The sequence below is a fragment of the Myotis brandtii genome, unplaced genomic scaffold, assembly GCF_000412655.1.
Source record: "Myotis brandtii unplaced genomic scaffold, ASM41265v1 scaffold504, whole genome shotgun sequence".
NCBI lineage: Eukaryota > Metazoa > Chordata > Mammalia > Chiroptera > Vespertilionidae > Myotis > Myotis brandtii.
Window position 1 is genome coordinate 187,797 of NW_005369217.1, and position 14,960 is coordinate 202,756.

At 44.4% G+C, this 14,960-nt stretch overlaps 2 protein-coding genes across 6 annotated transcripts in view; one reads left to right on the top strand and one right to left on the bottom strand.

Moving 5' to 3' along the window:
• Positions 1 to 14,960, bottom strand: FOXM1 (forkhead box M1). Of its 5 annotated transcripts, none has more exons than XM_014548365.1 (10): positions 14,946 to 14,960; positions 11,491 to 12,074; positions 10,730 to 10,881; positions 9,138 to 9,329; positions 7,889 to 8,017; positions 6,945 to 6,989; positions 6,277 to 6,346; positions 5,909 to 6,084; positions 2,280 to 2,357; positions 1 to 1,970 (listed from the first exon to the last, which is right to left on the bottom strand). In XM_014548365.1, exons 2-10 carry the CDS (start codon positions 11,990 to 11,992, stop codon positions 933 to 935), a joined length of 2,382 nt encoding a protein of 793 aa, XP_014403851.1. In that variant the 5' UTR covers positions 11,993 to 12,074; positions 14,946 to 14,960; the 3' UTR covers positions 1 to 932. The 5 variants fall into 5 exon arrangements, with proteins under 5 accessions (XP_014403851.1, XP_014403850.1, XP_014403849.1 ...); XM_014548364.1 differs by having other exon boundaries at positions 10,736 to 10,881; positions 11,467 to 12,074; XM_014548363.1 differs by having other exon boundaries at positions 11,467 to 12,074.
• Positions 14,589 to 14,960, top strand: part of RHNO1 (RAD9-HUS1-RAD1 interacting nuclear orphan 1) — a 10,043-nt gene continuing 9,671 nt past the window's right edge. Inside the window, exon 1 of the mRNA XM_014548367.1 lies at positions 14,589 to 14,606. The gene's annotated coding sequence lies outside the window, so the exon portion shown is untranslated. The remainder of the gene's footprint in view (positions 14,607 to 14,960) is intronic.

The window sequence follows — 14,960 nt, forward strand, 5'->3', positions numbered from 1 at the left end:
GAAACTCTTACACCCTGGATTTTATTGAGTAGTTACAGTAGTGTTCTTGCGCTGGCTCACATGCATATGGCCAGCTGGGGCCCAGGTGGCTCTTTGCAAAGCTGCAGTGCAAGCTAAGGAAGCCAGGCTGGTCAGGACCCTTTTAGCCTCCTCAAGCCTCAGGCCAGGTTCTCATCAGTGCTAGTCTCTCTGGCATGATTAGGGGGCACTATCAGAGAAACATCACATGGGCACACAGCTGGGCGCCCACACTCTGCTTCAGATGCATCCACCCCCCACTCCCAATTCAGCTCTTGACACATTATGAGACAGTTTTACCAGGATTTCTTCTTGGAAACATGGGGAGGTGGGAGGGAAGAGCAGTAGAAGGGGCTCTGGCAAGCCGATCTGCTTGTCTGGGTGCCTACAGTAAAGAACCCTTGAGGCAGGCAACTTGGGCCTGGAGGAAAGCGTGGAACAGAAGCAAAGTGAAACTCCTGTCATCCTACCCACCTTCTGATAGTCTGTAAATAATGATCTAAGGAAATAAGCTTACATTTAAAATTAGAGGATAATTTGGAGCATATACACTATTTACAGGACACCCTGTAAGGAACAGGGAAGGTGAAACTGCTGGGCACAATACAGTTTGGGGAGTTCCTAATCTCTTTTCATCCTTGTTTCTGCTATGCCCACCCTTCAGCTCTCGCAGGAGGATTGAGGAATCAGATTCTCTAGGGGAGCATAGGGTGGCACAGAGTTCAGATACCAGGGCCTCGAGGCTTGTAGAGGGCCCAGTGATGACTATGGCATGATGTCTGCCTTGGCATAACAAGGTGGGGCTAGAGGGCGGACAGTCCCTGCTTGCTGTCCTTACTCAGGCCTTGGATGGCCCAGCCACTCCTAGATGGCCCAGAGTGGACAGCTTGAGCAGCAAGGGTAAGGTCAGGTCTCTACCGCAGCTCAGGCATGAGCTGAGCCCAGTTGATGTTGTCAGGGCCCAGCAGGTCCTCCTCCAGGCCAGGGAAGCTGATGTCCAGCAGAATCTTGCTCAGGCTGTCATTCATTGTGTCCAGAACCAGGCCTTCTGTCAGGGAACGGTTGGCTGGAAGGCTGGCAAGCTGTGGCTCCCCAACCATGGGGTAGTCTGGCTTGGGGACTTCCATTTCTGAGGGGGAACAGCTACTAAAGGGGTCAGAGTTGAGGTCAAAGGGCTCAGAATTGAGGAGTTCTTGGGGTGAGTCAAAGAGGGGGATACTTTTCAGTGGGGTGGTACTGAAATCTGTCAGCCCCAGGGAGTCAGGTAGGGGGCCAAAGGTACCCTCAGGGGTTCGTACTGGGCTGAAATCTAACCCTCCAATTTTGGCTGGGGGTGTAAGACTCCAGGATTCAGGGCTCAAGGGGAGGACAGATTTGCTTGGGGTAGAGGAGACGGGCAGCGTCTCCTTAATGGGTGTCTTAAAAGGTCCTCCCTCCTCCTGGGAGTAGCCAAGCTGGGAGGCAGCCACAGAGGGCTCTGAAGGGAGAGTGAGCTCTGTGGCTGGTTTTGAAGTCCCAGGGGCCTCTGAGAAGAGCAGCTCAGGCTCATCCACACAGGGAGGTAGTAGGTGCTGTTTCCTTCGAGACCGGCTCATCTCCCTTCCCTCCCTTCGTTTAATCACCAGCATTTCAGACACACACCGGGTTGGGGACCTGAGCCCACTGTAGGACTTCTTGGACTTTGGAGTGGGCGAGTGAGGGGAGTCCTCCTCCCAGGACTGAGACAGCTCCTCTTTGACAGATGGGCACGGCGAGGGCCACTCTATCAGGGGCGGGCTCTCCACCTTGATAGGCCTCCCTAAGTGTGGCATTTCCTCCCCAGCCTGTATTTCTTCCTCCTTGATGGGCTGAACTGGAAGCAGAGGAGACAGCCCTTCTCCAAGCAGGAATTTCTCCTCTTTCACTGGCCCTGCAGTCGGCAGAGGAGCGACCCCCTCATCAGCTAGCGGCACCTGAAAGGGAAGTAGGGACAAGATGAGAGGGAGCTCTTGAAGCCTTGAGATTCAACCCAGTCACCAGGAGGGACATAAGATGATGACTAAAATAAGTGACATGCTGCTACTAATCCTCTTTTTGTCTTTTTAAATTCTTAAAAACTACTAAATATGAGAATATATGATGAAGGTGGTAGCTCAATTCCAGGGGGAAAAGGTAGACCATTTAATATAGTGCTGACATAATTAGTATCTAGCTGAGAAAAAATAAAGTTGGATGCCTATTTTATACCATATACAAAGATAAAAGAAAAATTAAAACCATACAAATCCTGAAAGAGAATCTAGGAGACTACATGTACAATCTGAGGGTGACCTTCTTAACCAAGACTGGAAACCCAGAAGCTGTAAGAGAGAAAAGAGATAAATTTGACTACATAAAAATGTAAAATCTTACTGTGGCAAGAGAAACCATAAACCCAGTTAAGAAACAAACAATGGAAGTAAAAAAAAAAATCTTCAGCCTAAAAGACAGAAGGTTAATATTTTAATAAAATGAATTAGCACAAATTATTAACAGAACCCTATAAAAAATAGGCAACATCCATAAATAAGCATCTCACAGTGAATAATCCCAAGTGAATAAACATAACAAGAAGGTGCTCACACTTACTAATAAGCAAAGAAAGATGAAATAATTTTATGTACATTAGATGGGCAAATATTAAAAAGATTAATAATGCCAATTGCTAGCAAAGACATAGGTCTTGTCATATATTGCTAGTAGAAATGTGAATTATCACAGATTTTTTGAAAAGCAATCTAGCAATATTTAATAAAATTTAAAATACCTCTTTACTTAGCAATCTCATGTCTGGGACCCTATTCCATAGAAATAAAAGCACTAGTAAGAAAATACTTGCAAAGATATTTATTGCAATGCTGTTCATAGGAGAAAAATATTAGAAACAAAATGTTATAGCCCATAAAAGTGGAATGGTTTGAAAAATTATGACATAGCTACACCATGGAATATTATGTGACCATTAAAAGACAATGAATTATGATTCCAGTCAAGGGCATATACCTCGGTGCAGGTTCCCCAGCCCTGGTTAGGGTGCATGCAGGAGGCAACCAATCAATGTGTCTTGATCACATTGATATTTCTTTCTGTCTCTCCCTCTCCCTTCTACTCTCTCTAAAAATCAATGGAAAAATATCCTGAGGTAAGAATTAACAACAACAACAACAAAAGACAATGAAATAGAGCTGTGCCAGGTGACTTGTAATATAATCCCATTTCAATGTTCCATGTGCTGTGTGTGTATATGTAAAATGGCTAGGGGGGTCCTGGCTCGTGTTGTTCAGTGGTTGAGCATCAAGCTATGAACCAGGAGGTCACGATTCGATTCCTGGTCAGGGCACATGCCTGAGTTGTGGGCTTGATCCCCAGTGGGGGCATGCAGGAGGGAGCCGATCAATGATTCTCTCTCATCATTGATGTTTCTATCTCTCTCTCCCTTCTCTGAAATCAATAGAAATATATTTTGAAAAATAATTAAGTAAATAAAATGGCTAGGGGAGCGCTATGTGGAGGGGAGCTAAAGGGGGAAAAGTGGAGGACATTGTAATACTGTCAACAATAAAAAATGGCTATGACTATATATGTATGTCTATTATACTAAAAATAGATAAAAATATGGAAGAAAGCAGAGTAAATTGTCATTATACATTATTTGAGGAGCAGGGGTGATATGGGTGAAGGTGGGAGAGGGTAAGCAAAAAGAAGAAAAAGGGAAAAAGACTTCTTTAAAACAAAAACAATATACATGCTACAATCATATTAAAGTACATATGTAAAATTATGTATGGTGGTACGTATCATTTTATACATATATTTTAAATAATTTTTAAATAATTTAAGAAGCAACCCAAGTCTCTAAACTCCAGAGCCCATTCTCTTTCCATCTCAGTGAAGGGGGTGGAGCCTTTTCCCTACTTTGTTACAGATGAGCTTCTGCTCACAAAAACTTTTCTGGAGGGTTAGGTCCAGACTTGATTGCCGATCAAAATATGGTCTTAACTGAACCTCCTCTCAAACTAGACCAATGATGCTTATCAACCAGGGGCCATTTGGTAATGTTTGGGGACATTTGAATTTAATTTTCACATGGTTGGTAGGGGGGTGGTGCTCCTGGCACCTAGTGGGGAGAGACCAGGTGATGCCACTAAACATCCTTCAGTGCACAGGACAGCACCCCTACCCCCCACCCCCAGCAAAGAATTATCCAGCTCTAAATGCCAATAGTATGGAGGCTGAGAAACCCTGAGCTAGACTGACCAGTTTACTCCACTATTACTGGGTACAAACTGGCATTTCCTGCCTCTATACTCTCTCCACTCTTATCTGTTTACTCAAATCCACTTCTAAGATCCACTTCTTTTGCCCGACTGTGGTGACTCAGTGGTTGAGTGCCGACCCATGAACCAGGAGGTCACAGTTCAATTCCTGGTCAGGGCACATGCCTGGGTTGTAGGCTCGATCCCCAGTGGGGAGCTTGCAGGAGGTAGCCAATTGATGATTCTGTCTCATCATTGATGTTTCTGACTCTCCCTCTCCTTTCCTCTCTCTATGAAATCAATAAAAACATATTTTTTAATGAAAAAATATCTTTCTTTTTTTGAAAATTCTTCTTTAACCACCCAGCCCACCTATCTATCTATATCAGTGGTTCTCAACCTGGGCTGCACATTAGAATCACCTGGGAATCTTTTTAAAATCCTAATTTCTGGGCCTCATCCTCCAGAAATTCTGTTTGTTAGTAATGTTGTGGCCCCACCCCATAACAAAGAAACAGAATTTCCAGAGGATGAGGCCCAGAAATCAGGATTTTAAAAAGATTCCCAGGTGATTCTAATGTGCAGCCAAGGTTGAGAACCACTGATCTATATAAAAGGCTAATATGCTAAGTGTCCTTCTCTCTGTCTGGGTAATGACATCAAGTAGCAACACCTGGCTTCCTCTCCCTAGTGACGACTAGACTCCTTGCAGTTTCTTCAGCCCAGGAATACCACTTGCTTATAGCCAGATGGAAACACTTCACACTGTAACCAAATGTCTGTGAAGCGTTTTCCCATGCCTCATCTCATTTGATCCTCACAGAAGTCCTGGAGTAGGTAGATAGGAGACTTGGTAGAATCCTTTTCTTTTAATTAGCCAGAAAATGGAGATTTAGAAAGCTTAGAAACCTGACCCGACTAAAAAAAAGTAAGAAATGGTGGAACTTGAAAATGACTTCAGGTTTTCTCACTGCGCAGAATATAGTCAAACACTGCTGCAGTTAAATATTTTACCCTTTGTTCTCCCTGTGTGATCTACAATAATAATCTGCTTCATGTTGATATTTACTGCTCTGTTGCTGACAATTACCTGAAAGAGAAGTTGGGGTGCTTCACTGGGCTGGAAAAAGTTTAGCTAAATCAGAAAGCAGATCTAATTAAGCAAGTTTGTTCCCTATCTATAAAAGGCTAAGTTAACTCGCGCATGTGTGATACATAAAAAACTCTTGCTGGCGCCAATTGCATGCGTGTGTTTCCATCTGTCGTTGTTGATGGTGAATTTGGTTGACACTTCTATTATAGAGAAAGGGCGAATAGCGATATTAAATATTTCTTCTAGTTAATTTCCTTTCAATGTGCATGAATTCGTGCACTGGGCCACTAGTGTATCATAACGACCTTGTCCCAATTCTTACACACTCATCAGGTATTTTGGGCCTTCTGACAACACTTACATTGTAGTCAAATTCCTTTTTAGCTTTTATATGTTATTAAATTTTCCATTGTTTTACCTACCCAACTTAATTTATAAGCTATTCAAGGAACACTCAGTTGAGTGCAGTTGCAAATGTAGGTCCAATGCACATAATCCTCAGAAGAAAACAGAAGCCACTCACCTTGGGGGCAATACGGACTCGTTTGCTGTGGCGGGCAAGCTCTGAGCTCATGAGTGAAGCTGCTAGGGGCAATGGCACCTTTACCGAGGGCTGTAACACCAGTGGCTGGTTCACTGGGAACCGAATGGGTACCAGGTATGAGCTGACCCGGGGTAGCAATGGCTTCATCTTCCGCCCTAGGAGGAAATAGGAGAGATAAGGGGTATGGGTCCAGAGACACACCCTTCTCAATCCCAGGAGCTGTGCTCAGATCCCTTTGAGCTAGGCACAGATCCCTTTGAGCTAGGCACAGAATCCCAGAGTCTGATCCCCTAAAGATATGCCCCCAGAACAAGGATTAGGTCTGAGGCCCACTCTCCCATACTAACGTGCGCCCAGTGGGAGTGCAGTTTTGATGGTCACATTCCGGCGGAGCTCAGGATTGGGTCGTTTCTGCTGCTGTGTGTGGCAGATAGGAAGAGAGAGAAACCTGGGTTAATAAGGCAGGGGAGGAGGCGGGAGAACCTACCAGCTGCTCTGGCACTATGCACTGAGCTAACCAACAGCCCAGAAACCAAAGCTGCTCTGGGAGGATGCAGGTGAGCAATGCCACCAAGCCTGGTTAGTGGGACAGGTGGGCAGCACACAGGTTTATGGTGACAGGTCCTAGCACCTCATCCATGTCCTCACCACCCCCAGGGGATGCTAAGGCATGTAGTTCTAAGAGTGACAAAAAAAAGCCAGGACGAAAGTGAGAGAAAACATTGCTTCCTGCCAGACCTATGCCATGCACTGTGGTTGCTGTCTTGCACCAAGCCCATGGCATGTCCTCCTGCCACGCCCGCTCTGCTCAGTGTACCTTCATGGTCACCCATGTGAGGGGAAGGAGAAGTGGGCCCTCCTCTGGGGAGATGAGGTGACAGTCACACATTTCCTCACTCCAGAAGCTTGGTGCTCTGTACTTAGGGCTGGTAGTCTTGTCCCTGTCTGCTAAAGCCATGCTAAGCAGTGAAAGGAAAATAAGGCCAAACCCCGAGCCAGAGGGAAAGAATCTTACTGATTCCAAGTGCTCGGGTGATTGTGGAGACCCTGGGTCCAGTGGCTGTGGTGGGCAGGCATTGTGGGAGAGAAATGAGATGAAGTTACCACCAGCATGGTCAATCAATCTGACCACATTGGGAAAAACACCTATTCCTGCCTGATGCTTAGGGCCACCCTGGTCAACTGTCCCTCCCAACAGAATGGTTATGGGCACTCTGAAATCCCAAAACAATCACTTCTAAAGAGTTGTTCAGTTGGCTCAGTTTCTGGTCTCCAGCCTAAAGAAGGGCTTTTAAAAAACAAGGTTTCTTAGACTTTTTCTGTAAGAATCACCTGAGAAGCTTGTTAAAAAAACATATTTCTGGGCCCATCCTAGACCCATTGACTCAGAAGCCCCAAGGAAGGGGCTTGGGAAGTTGTGTGGGTTTTTTTTTAAATAAATTTTTATTGATTTCAGAGAGGAAGGGAGAGGGAGAGAGACATAGAAACATCAATGATGAGAGGGAATCATTGATTGGCTGCCTCCTGCACACCCCCTACTGGGGATCAAGCACACAACCAGGGCATGTGCCCTTGACAGGAATCGAACCTGGGACCCTTAAGTCCGCAGGCCCATGCTCTATCCACTGAGCCAAATGTGCTAGGATGGGCAGTTGTTTTTTAATAAGCATCCCAGGCAGTTCTTATCCACAGGGCAGTTAGGGAAATGCTATTCTGGGAAGTCCTCTTATTTGGATCCAAGTAGTCCTCTCTATGGCCTGGTCTAGTACTAAAGTGGGTCATTTGGTATTTGTCAACTGTACTTAATTCATTGAGTTTTATGCAAATCACCTATGGGCCAGCTAGCATCTAACTCTCCCCAGATCAGATAAGATCATGACAAGGACCACTGGTTTCTTTTTGAGATGGATATTACAACCTCCAACTCTGGCCCCATTTAGAAGAAACCAGGACACTCACCTTAAACACCTGGTCCAAGGTCAAGTAACGATTGGCACTGGGGTGAATGGTCCAGAAGGAGACCTTGCCATTGGCAGACGTCTCTCGAACAAACATGTCATGAAGAGAAAGGTTATGGCGAATGGAATTCTGAAAGAAGAGACAACCGGTTATCAGCTATTTTAGCTACAGAAACATCACCCTTGATGTTTCCTAAGGGGATATGAGCCTCAGACCTCACCCACTGTACCCAGCACAGACTTTGTCGAGTGTCCAATTCTATCCCTACCTCCACACTGCAGAGCCGTCCACCTCAGCCATAAAACCATCTATCTTACGGGGATAAAGGCAATACCATTTCTTAGGTTTGTGTTAAAGAAAAGACCTGGATAGCTGTCAAGAGCTAGAAAAGAGGAATGAGACTTTGAAGCAATAATCAATAGCAATTTAGGAGAGTAAAGAAATAAGAAACTTGGGCCCTAGCTGGTTTGGCTCAGTGGATAGAGCGTTGGCCTGCAGACTAAAGGGTCCCAGGTTCGATTACAGTCAAGAGTACATGCCCAGGTTGCGGGCTTGATCCCTAGTAGGGGGCATGCAGGAGGCAGCCAATCAATGATTCTCTCTCATCATCGATGTTTCTATCTCTCCTTCTCCCTTTCTCTCTGAAATCAATAAAAATATATTTTTTAAAAAAAAGAACGAAATAAGAAACTTGGAAATTTAGTTGAGGTAAGAATGTGAAGTTAAAAGTTCTACTGTGGGGAGAACAAAACAAAAAACTTTGGCTTGAAGCTGAGTATTTCAAAGGACCTGAGTTGTGGCTCTGACATTATAGTGTGACCTAGTGACTCCCAGGCATCTGTTTTCCCATGAATAAAATGAAAGAAAATCCCTGCCTTCTAGAAATATTATGTGACATTAGTGGAGGTGAATCATGAGCCTCACAGATAGCATTGTTTTTAAAAGATCTTTTCAGAAAGCTACTTAGTCACTCCAGCTGCTGTTCAATGTAGCACAAAACTGGGCTCAGTGCTACATGGAAGAGTCCTGGTAAACCTTAGGTAGTGACAGGTAAAGTGGCTGCAGAGTTCTTATTGATGATTTTGCCTGGATTCAGCAGGATCAAGTCATAATCCAAAAGATACAACTGGTGATAGTTCTAGCATCCTTAATATTCTCTCAGAGCACCAGACATCAAGTGTTGGACATCTGTGTAGACAAACTGTCGGACCAAAGTGACCTCCATGTGGGTTGTTATGGAACACAGTACCTTCCAGCCTGGCTTTGCCATATGCTTAAAATAGGGAAAGTGGTCCTCGATCCACGTGTAGATGTCTTTCAAGGTCATGCGCTTCCTCTCGGTACTGTTGATGGCGAATTGTATCATGGCCATGTAAGAGTATGGCGGCCGCTCAGACACGGAGTCCTGCCAGGATGTTGATCCTCCTGGGAGCTCCTCAACCTAAGGGTTATGAGAAACCAGAGGGAGAGAGAAAAGGGAATGACATGGAAGAGTTCACAAGACCTCCTCCAGCCCCCCTTGAATAACATTCCCTAGAAAAACCTCTTATCCCACCAAAATCACACTAGGAACAAACTCATCCCAGACCACTATTCCACAGAATAAAAGTTTAGAATTAGAAAGGATCTTAGAGATGATCCAATCCAGTCCAACAATGTAGAACCACACTTCTCTGTCTTTGTTAATTTTGTTGAAGATATTTCCCAATAATCAGTGTCCAGTTTTTGGTAGTTGAAATCTCCCAGGAAAGTTTGGGTATATGTTATGATTTATAAAACATTAATTTTATACAAAATCACACCCATATGGAGCCTTGGCTGGGTAGCTCAGTTGGTTAGAGCATCGTTCCAATATGCCAAGGTTGCAGGTTCAATCTCTGGTCAGGGCACATACAAGAAGCAATCAATGAATGCATAAATAAGTGGACAACAAATCGATGTTTCTCTCTCTCTCTAAATCAATTAAAAAAAACCCCACCACACCCATTTTTCAGACCTGGGGCCCATGAGACCTAGGTCTTACTCTAATTCCTTCTCCTGATGTGATGTGAATAAACCCATCTCCTTTCAATGTTTGCGTGAGAGAAATATTTTTGAGTACAGGACAGAAAAATGTCTACAAAGTGTAAATTTGACTAAGTCTTAGGCAAGGATCTGATTATTCACATTTCAAAATATTAAGCTTTAAAAAATATTGAGTTTTATTATATTTGTAAGTTTATATTTATTTGATACGTTTATCTAAATAACTTCATAAAGTATACAAGTTATAAGTGAACAGCTCAATTTTTACTTATGTACATATCCATGCAAATTTTCACTTTTAAAGGTTGTGGCATGAATGATTAAAAGGGATATACAAAAGAATCCAGGTGTGTGGCAACTGTGAAAAAAACAACCCCAGCCACACAATTAGGTCAAATCAATTTTGATTGCTGGGGAAATATTTAAAATTAACATCTAACTCACTTTATTTTCTAGTAATATATAAGAAAACTATCTGGTTAAGAATGCTATATTTCTTTCATACCGTCGGGTTGCTTCTTTCAAGTTTGGCTTTCCAAACTAAGACCTTTTTATCATTTCCTGAATACCTTAGGGCGGAGTACTAAACTCAGTGCTGACAGAATACGCTGAGCCAGAGGAATCTGCCCTCAAGGAAATTCTGCAGATGGGAGAGAAAGATCCCAAGCAGAAAGGTAGCTCAAAGGTTAAAGAGAATTGCACTAAGTGAACGCTAATACCAGAACTTGGAAATTCTGCTGCATAGGCCACTTGGTCCATTTCCCTTCTTAGAAGTTCCCTGCATGGCTCTCATGTCCCTAGTGAGTGACAGTTCACCTTAACCTGACTCGGCTCCAAGTGCTGATTTTCCTTTCCTTCCATCTCTTGCTTGATGCTGCAGGAGCCCAGGCCATCAGAACTCATCTTTCCAAGCCACTGGATGTTGGTCAAGCTGGTGTTAAGAGTGCAGCCTGCTGCCTCACTGCCAGCTAGAGGGGAAATAATTCAAGATGTCACTTGGCTGCCTGATCTGATGCCCAGCAGATCCATCAAAATTGGTGGTTAGGGATCACCTCTCCAAGAGCTCTATCCTAGGGTCAAGGGAATGAATACATGCTGAATCTACTGTGGCACTCAGGAACTCCACCCCATTATGGATCTCAGGAGAAATTCAGGAGCACAGTTTCAAGTTGCATTTCAATCTGGGCCACACTGAGCCTTAGAGATCAGTCAAGGCAACCTTATAAAAGAGTTTATAAGTATCTGCACAGAGAAAACCACTTTTCCTCCTCATGCTTCAGTTTTCTCCTTTATTAAGATAGATTAAGATCCCTACTTCTTTATACAGTCAACGGGAGAGATAAACAAAAACAATAAAGAAATCCTTTTCCAATATAAAGAAGGCAATTAGAAGTGCTAAATGATAATTACAACCCTTTGGACAGTGCCCAAAGGATCTGGGTGAAGGTTTCAGAATGATTTTCCCCTGGGTCAGGCTACATGCTACCTGTTGTAGGCATCAACATGACTGACTGCAGTCCTTGCCACCAAAAGGGAAAGGCTGAGCTCCTCACCCCTTTGCCTTGCAGACCACATACCACAGTTCTCCCATCTCTGCCCGAGAAGGGCTCCAGGTAGTCTAGGAAGATTTCCATCCGTAGCTGCAGGTTTTGGTCCCGAGGTCTTGGTGATCTCTTCTGTCCTCTTGGTATCATTGCTGGTTTGGGCTTGAGGTTGGGGTTCTGGAGGGTGAGTGGGGGCTCCCCCACAGCTAATGAGGATAAATTTGTTGGGCCCATTGCTGCCACTCTCCTTTCCTTTGGCGGTCAATGCTGTGATGATGCTCTGGATATTGGCATTGTTGGGGATGGCCACCACTTGGGTGTTGGGCATTGTGGGGTGGTTAATAATCTTGATCCCAACCGGAAACTTGCAAGAGGTGGACTCTGCCACCTCATTGGAGGCCTGTGTTTGATCAGGCTCTTGTTGGGCAGGGGGCCGTTTAGGCTCCTCCTCTGATGTTTCACCTGGGGCATTTTGAACAGGTAAGGGCAGCCTCCGTCTTTTGAGAATCAGTGGCCGATGGGGGCTGGTTTTCATTATGAATCTATGTTTTCATTCTCCATTGAGAATCACAAGAATGGACCTTGGAAAGTGCAAGGAGCAGCAGGAAGTCAGAAATCTGTGAGGATGAGAAGGTTTTGTTAGAGCAGTGGTTCTCAACCTTCCTAATGCCATGACCCTTTAATACAGTTCCTCATGTTGTGGTGACCCCCAATTGCATTGTTACAAATTGAACATAATTAAAGTATAGTGATTAATCACAAAAACAATATGTAATTATATATGTGTTTTCCGATGGTCTTAGGCGACCCCTGTGAAAGGGTCGTTTGACCCCCAAAGGGGTCGAGACCCACAGGTTGAGAACCGCTGTGTTAGAGAGAGGTGTTCCTCTTCCTATGACCAGGAGCGTGAGCCCAAAGGCCCAAGTGAACACTCCCTGGGCCTTTGTTAAGATCTCAGACAATAAGGAGATGAATTCCACTGACAAAAGAAAGCTAAAACAGAAGCAAAAAGAAGCAATTTTAATGGGAAAAGTGGGGTTGAGTTGAACTTAAGTCAATGCAGCCAAAAGTCTTTTGGAAGCTTGAGATGTTTGGCTGCAGAAATAAGTGGGGCACATACAAAAATGTAGAAATGATTAGTATTGCCTACTAGAATTCAGATTGCTTGCAGTGACTGTAGGGACAGGAATACTGGGAAGGTGGAGTCCAAAACTCTGATCCCATAATCCATTCTAGGATAGAGCCTTTATATTTTTATAACATCTTAGTTTATAAATAAAAGGGTCAGTGCCAATAGATTCAAGAGAGAAAGGCAGATTGTACCATTGCACTATTTCCACATCACTGAAGAAACATCCCCAGTTCACAAGACCTCAGATAAAAGGGGAGCGCTCTCCTTGCCAGGAGCATGCTGGCGTCTTTCCCTTCCCCCACAGGTATGCATCCCCTAAATTCTAAGAGACCACACTAGACTTGCAACCAGGGAGCAATGAGCCCTAGCAGCTGGTCCTAGGCAAACCCCCTGAACCTGTCCCCAAGGCCCCCTTTTTTCCAACTTATTAATGAGTCAAAGCACCTAGTCTCTCTCCTATTGCTTCTTCTATCCTAGGCCTTTCCTTGTTTCACTCTCCTCAGCTTTAATAAACGTCCTCTAACAAAAAGAGGGAAGTCACAGGCATGAGTCTACAGGAACTGAGTAGGTCTGTTGGGGACAGGACATTGTGGACGTCACTCATTCATAGGGTCATCAGGCGGAGGAGCCAACTCAACGGCACATAACACACATTCAGCAAATTAAAATGATTCATGCATCTCAAAAAAATAAAAATAAAAGACCTTAGATAAAAGGAAAGCTGCTTACTTCAAAGCTCATGGTAACATTGAGCAGACTGTGCACTGCAAAGCAAGAAGGGGTACCATTCATTTCATAGGCTAGTATGCTTGCACTGATTTTCAAAAAGTACATTTTGCCCTGGCCAGTGTGGCTGGAGTGTCAGCCTATGCACCAGCAGGATCTTGGGTTCGATTCCTGGTCAGGGTATATATCCAGGTTGCGGGTTTGATCTTCGGTTGGAGTGTGTACAGAAGGCAACCTACCCATGTTTCTCACATTGATGCTTCTCTCTCTCTTTCTCTCCTTCTCTAAAAATCAATAAAAACATATCATCCAGTGAGGATTTAAAAAAACAACCTGCCCAACCGATGTGGTTCAGTGGTTGAGTGTCGACCTATGAACTAAGAGGTCATGATTCGATTCCTGGTCAGGGCACAAGCCCGGGTTGTGGGTTCGATTCCCAGTGTGGGGTGTGCAGGAGGCAGCCGATCAATGGTTCTCTCATCATTGATGTTTCTATCTCTCTTTCCCTCTCCTTTCCTCTCTGAAATAAAAAATACATATGTTTAAAAAGTACATTTTTCTTTCACAATTTGCAAAATATTTATATAGTGACATTCTAGTACTTGCAGGTGCTTATTCACACTTTAACTTTCTAAGCATGTTACTGTGTTAATTTCTTTTCCAGAACCAAGACTATAGTCCACATCTCCTACTAAAATGTGCTGCCATCAATATAAGATAATTTTGTAATGTTAAAAAAATAGTTTTATCTGTTAAAAAGTTGTGCTTTGCTGATTTTAATAGATATATAGAATACTCTACCATTATGTAAAATTGTGCAATCTTATTTAGAGGTATTTTGACAAAGGAATGGGCTGTCTCTTTTATAGGACCTCTGATATGGCCCTAAAAATGATCATCACATTCATGACATTTGCCATCTGCCCTTTCCACTTTTCCTCCTCCCTTTCCTTTATTTCTGGGTTTCCTCTACCTTCAAATCTCAGTTTTACTTCTACCTCGTATCTCAAGCCTCTCTCCCTCCCCCATCAATCAGTAGATACAATTCACCCCTCCCCCCCCCAAAAAAAGATACTTCCTAAGGCTTAATTTTCCCTTCTACTCTCTGACCAGCCTCTTCCTATCTTGTCAACACTTTATCTAGCTCAGGAGCTTTCCAGAGTGACTCCTCTGACCCCACCCCCATATTGACCAGGGAAACCTTGCAGGGTTCTCAAGAACTAAGAGAAGGGTCCTTTAAGAGGCGAGAGTGGAAGCTGTGTGGTATAATGGGGAGAGCACCTGGAAGCAGGTTTGTCTTTGACTTAATGCAAAATCGGCTCAATCTTCACCCCAGCCACAGTCTGCCTAGGAAAGGAGGCCACCAGAGCCCTTCCAAGGCTGCGGGCGGGGTGCAGAGGTCACACTTCCAGGGAAGGCCGAGGGGTGCTTTGAGAAAGAAATGAGGTCAGGACAGGGGGTTGGATGCAGAAAAAAATGTGCACTCTCGCTCAGACCTCCTTCCTGAGTGGCCCCAAACCTCCACTCTTGTCCCACGCCCTGCTGCTAGACCCCCTGACCGCGGCCCCCGACCCCGCTCCCCGCGGGCGCCCCAACCCGCTTTAGCCTCCATTCCTCGGCTCCCGCTCACCTCCCGACTGCAGTC

What these genes read in the sequence shown, in the direction of transcription:
- FOXM1 (XM_014548363.1), bottom strand. Translation starts at nt 11,992, where the DNA reads ATGAAAACCAGCCCCCATCGGCCACTGATTCTCAAAAGACGGAGGCTG. An exon ending in TGGCAAAGCCAGGCTGGAAG is followed by an intron (nt 8,018 to 9,137) that starts GTACTGTGTTCC and finishes CTCTTCTTTCAG; the next exon opens with AATTCCATTCGCCATAACCT. An exon ending in CCTTGGACCAGGTGTTTAAG is followed by an intron (nt 6,990 to 7,888) that starts GTGAGTGTCCTG and finishes TGCCCACCACAG; the next exon opens with CCACTGGACCCAGGGTCTCC.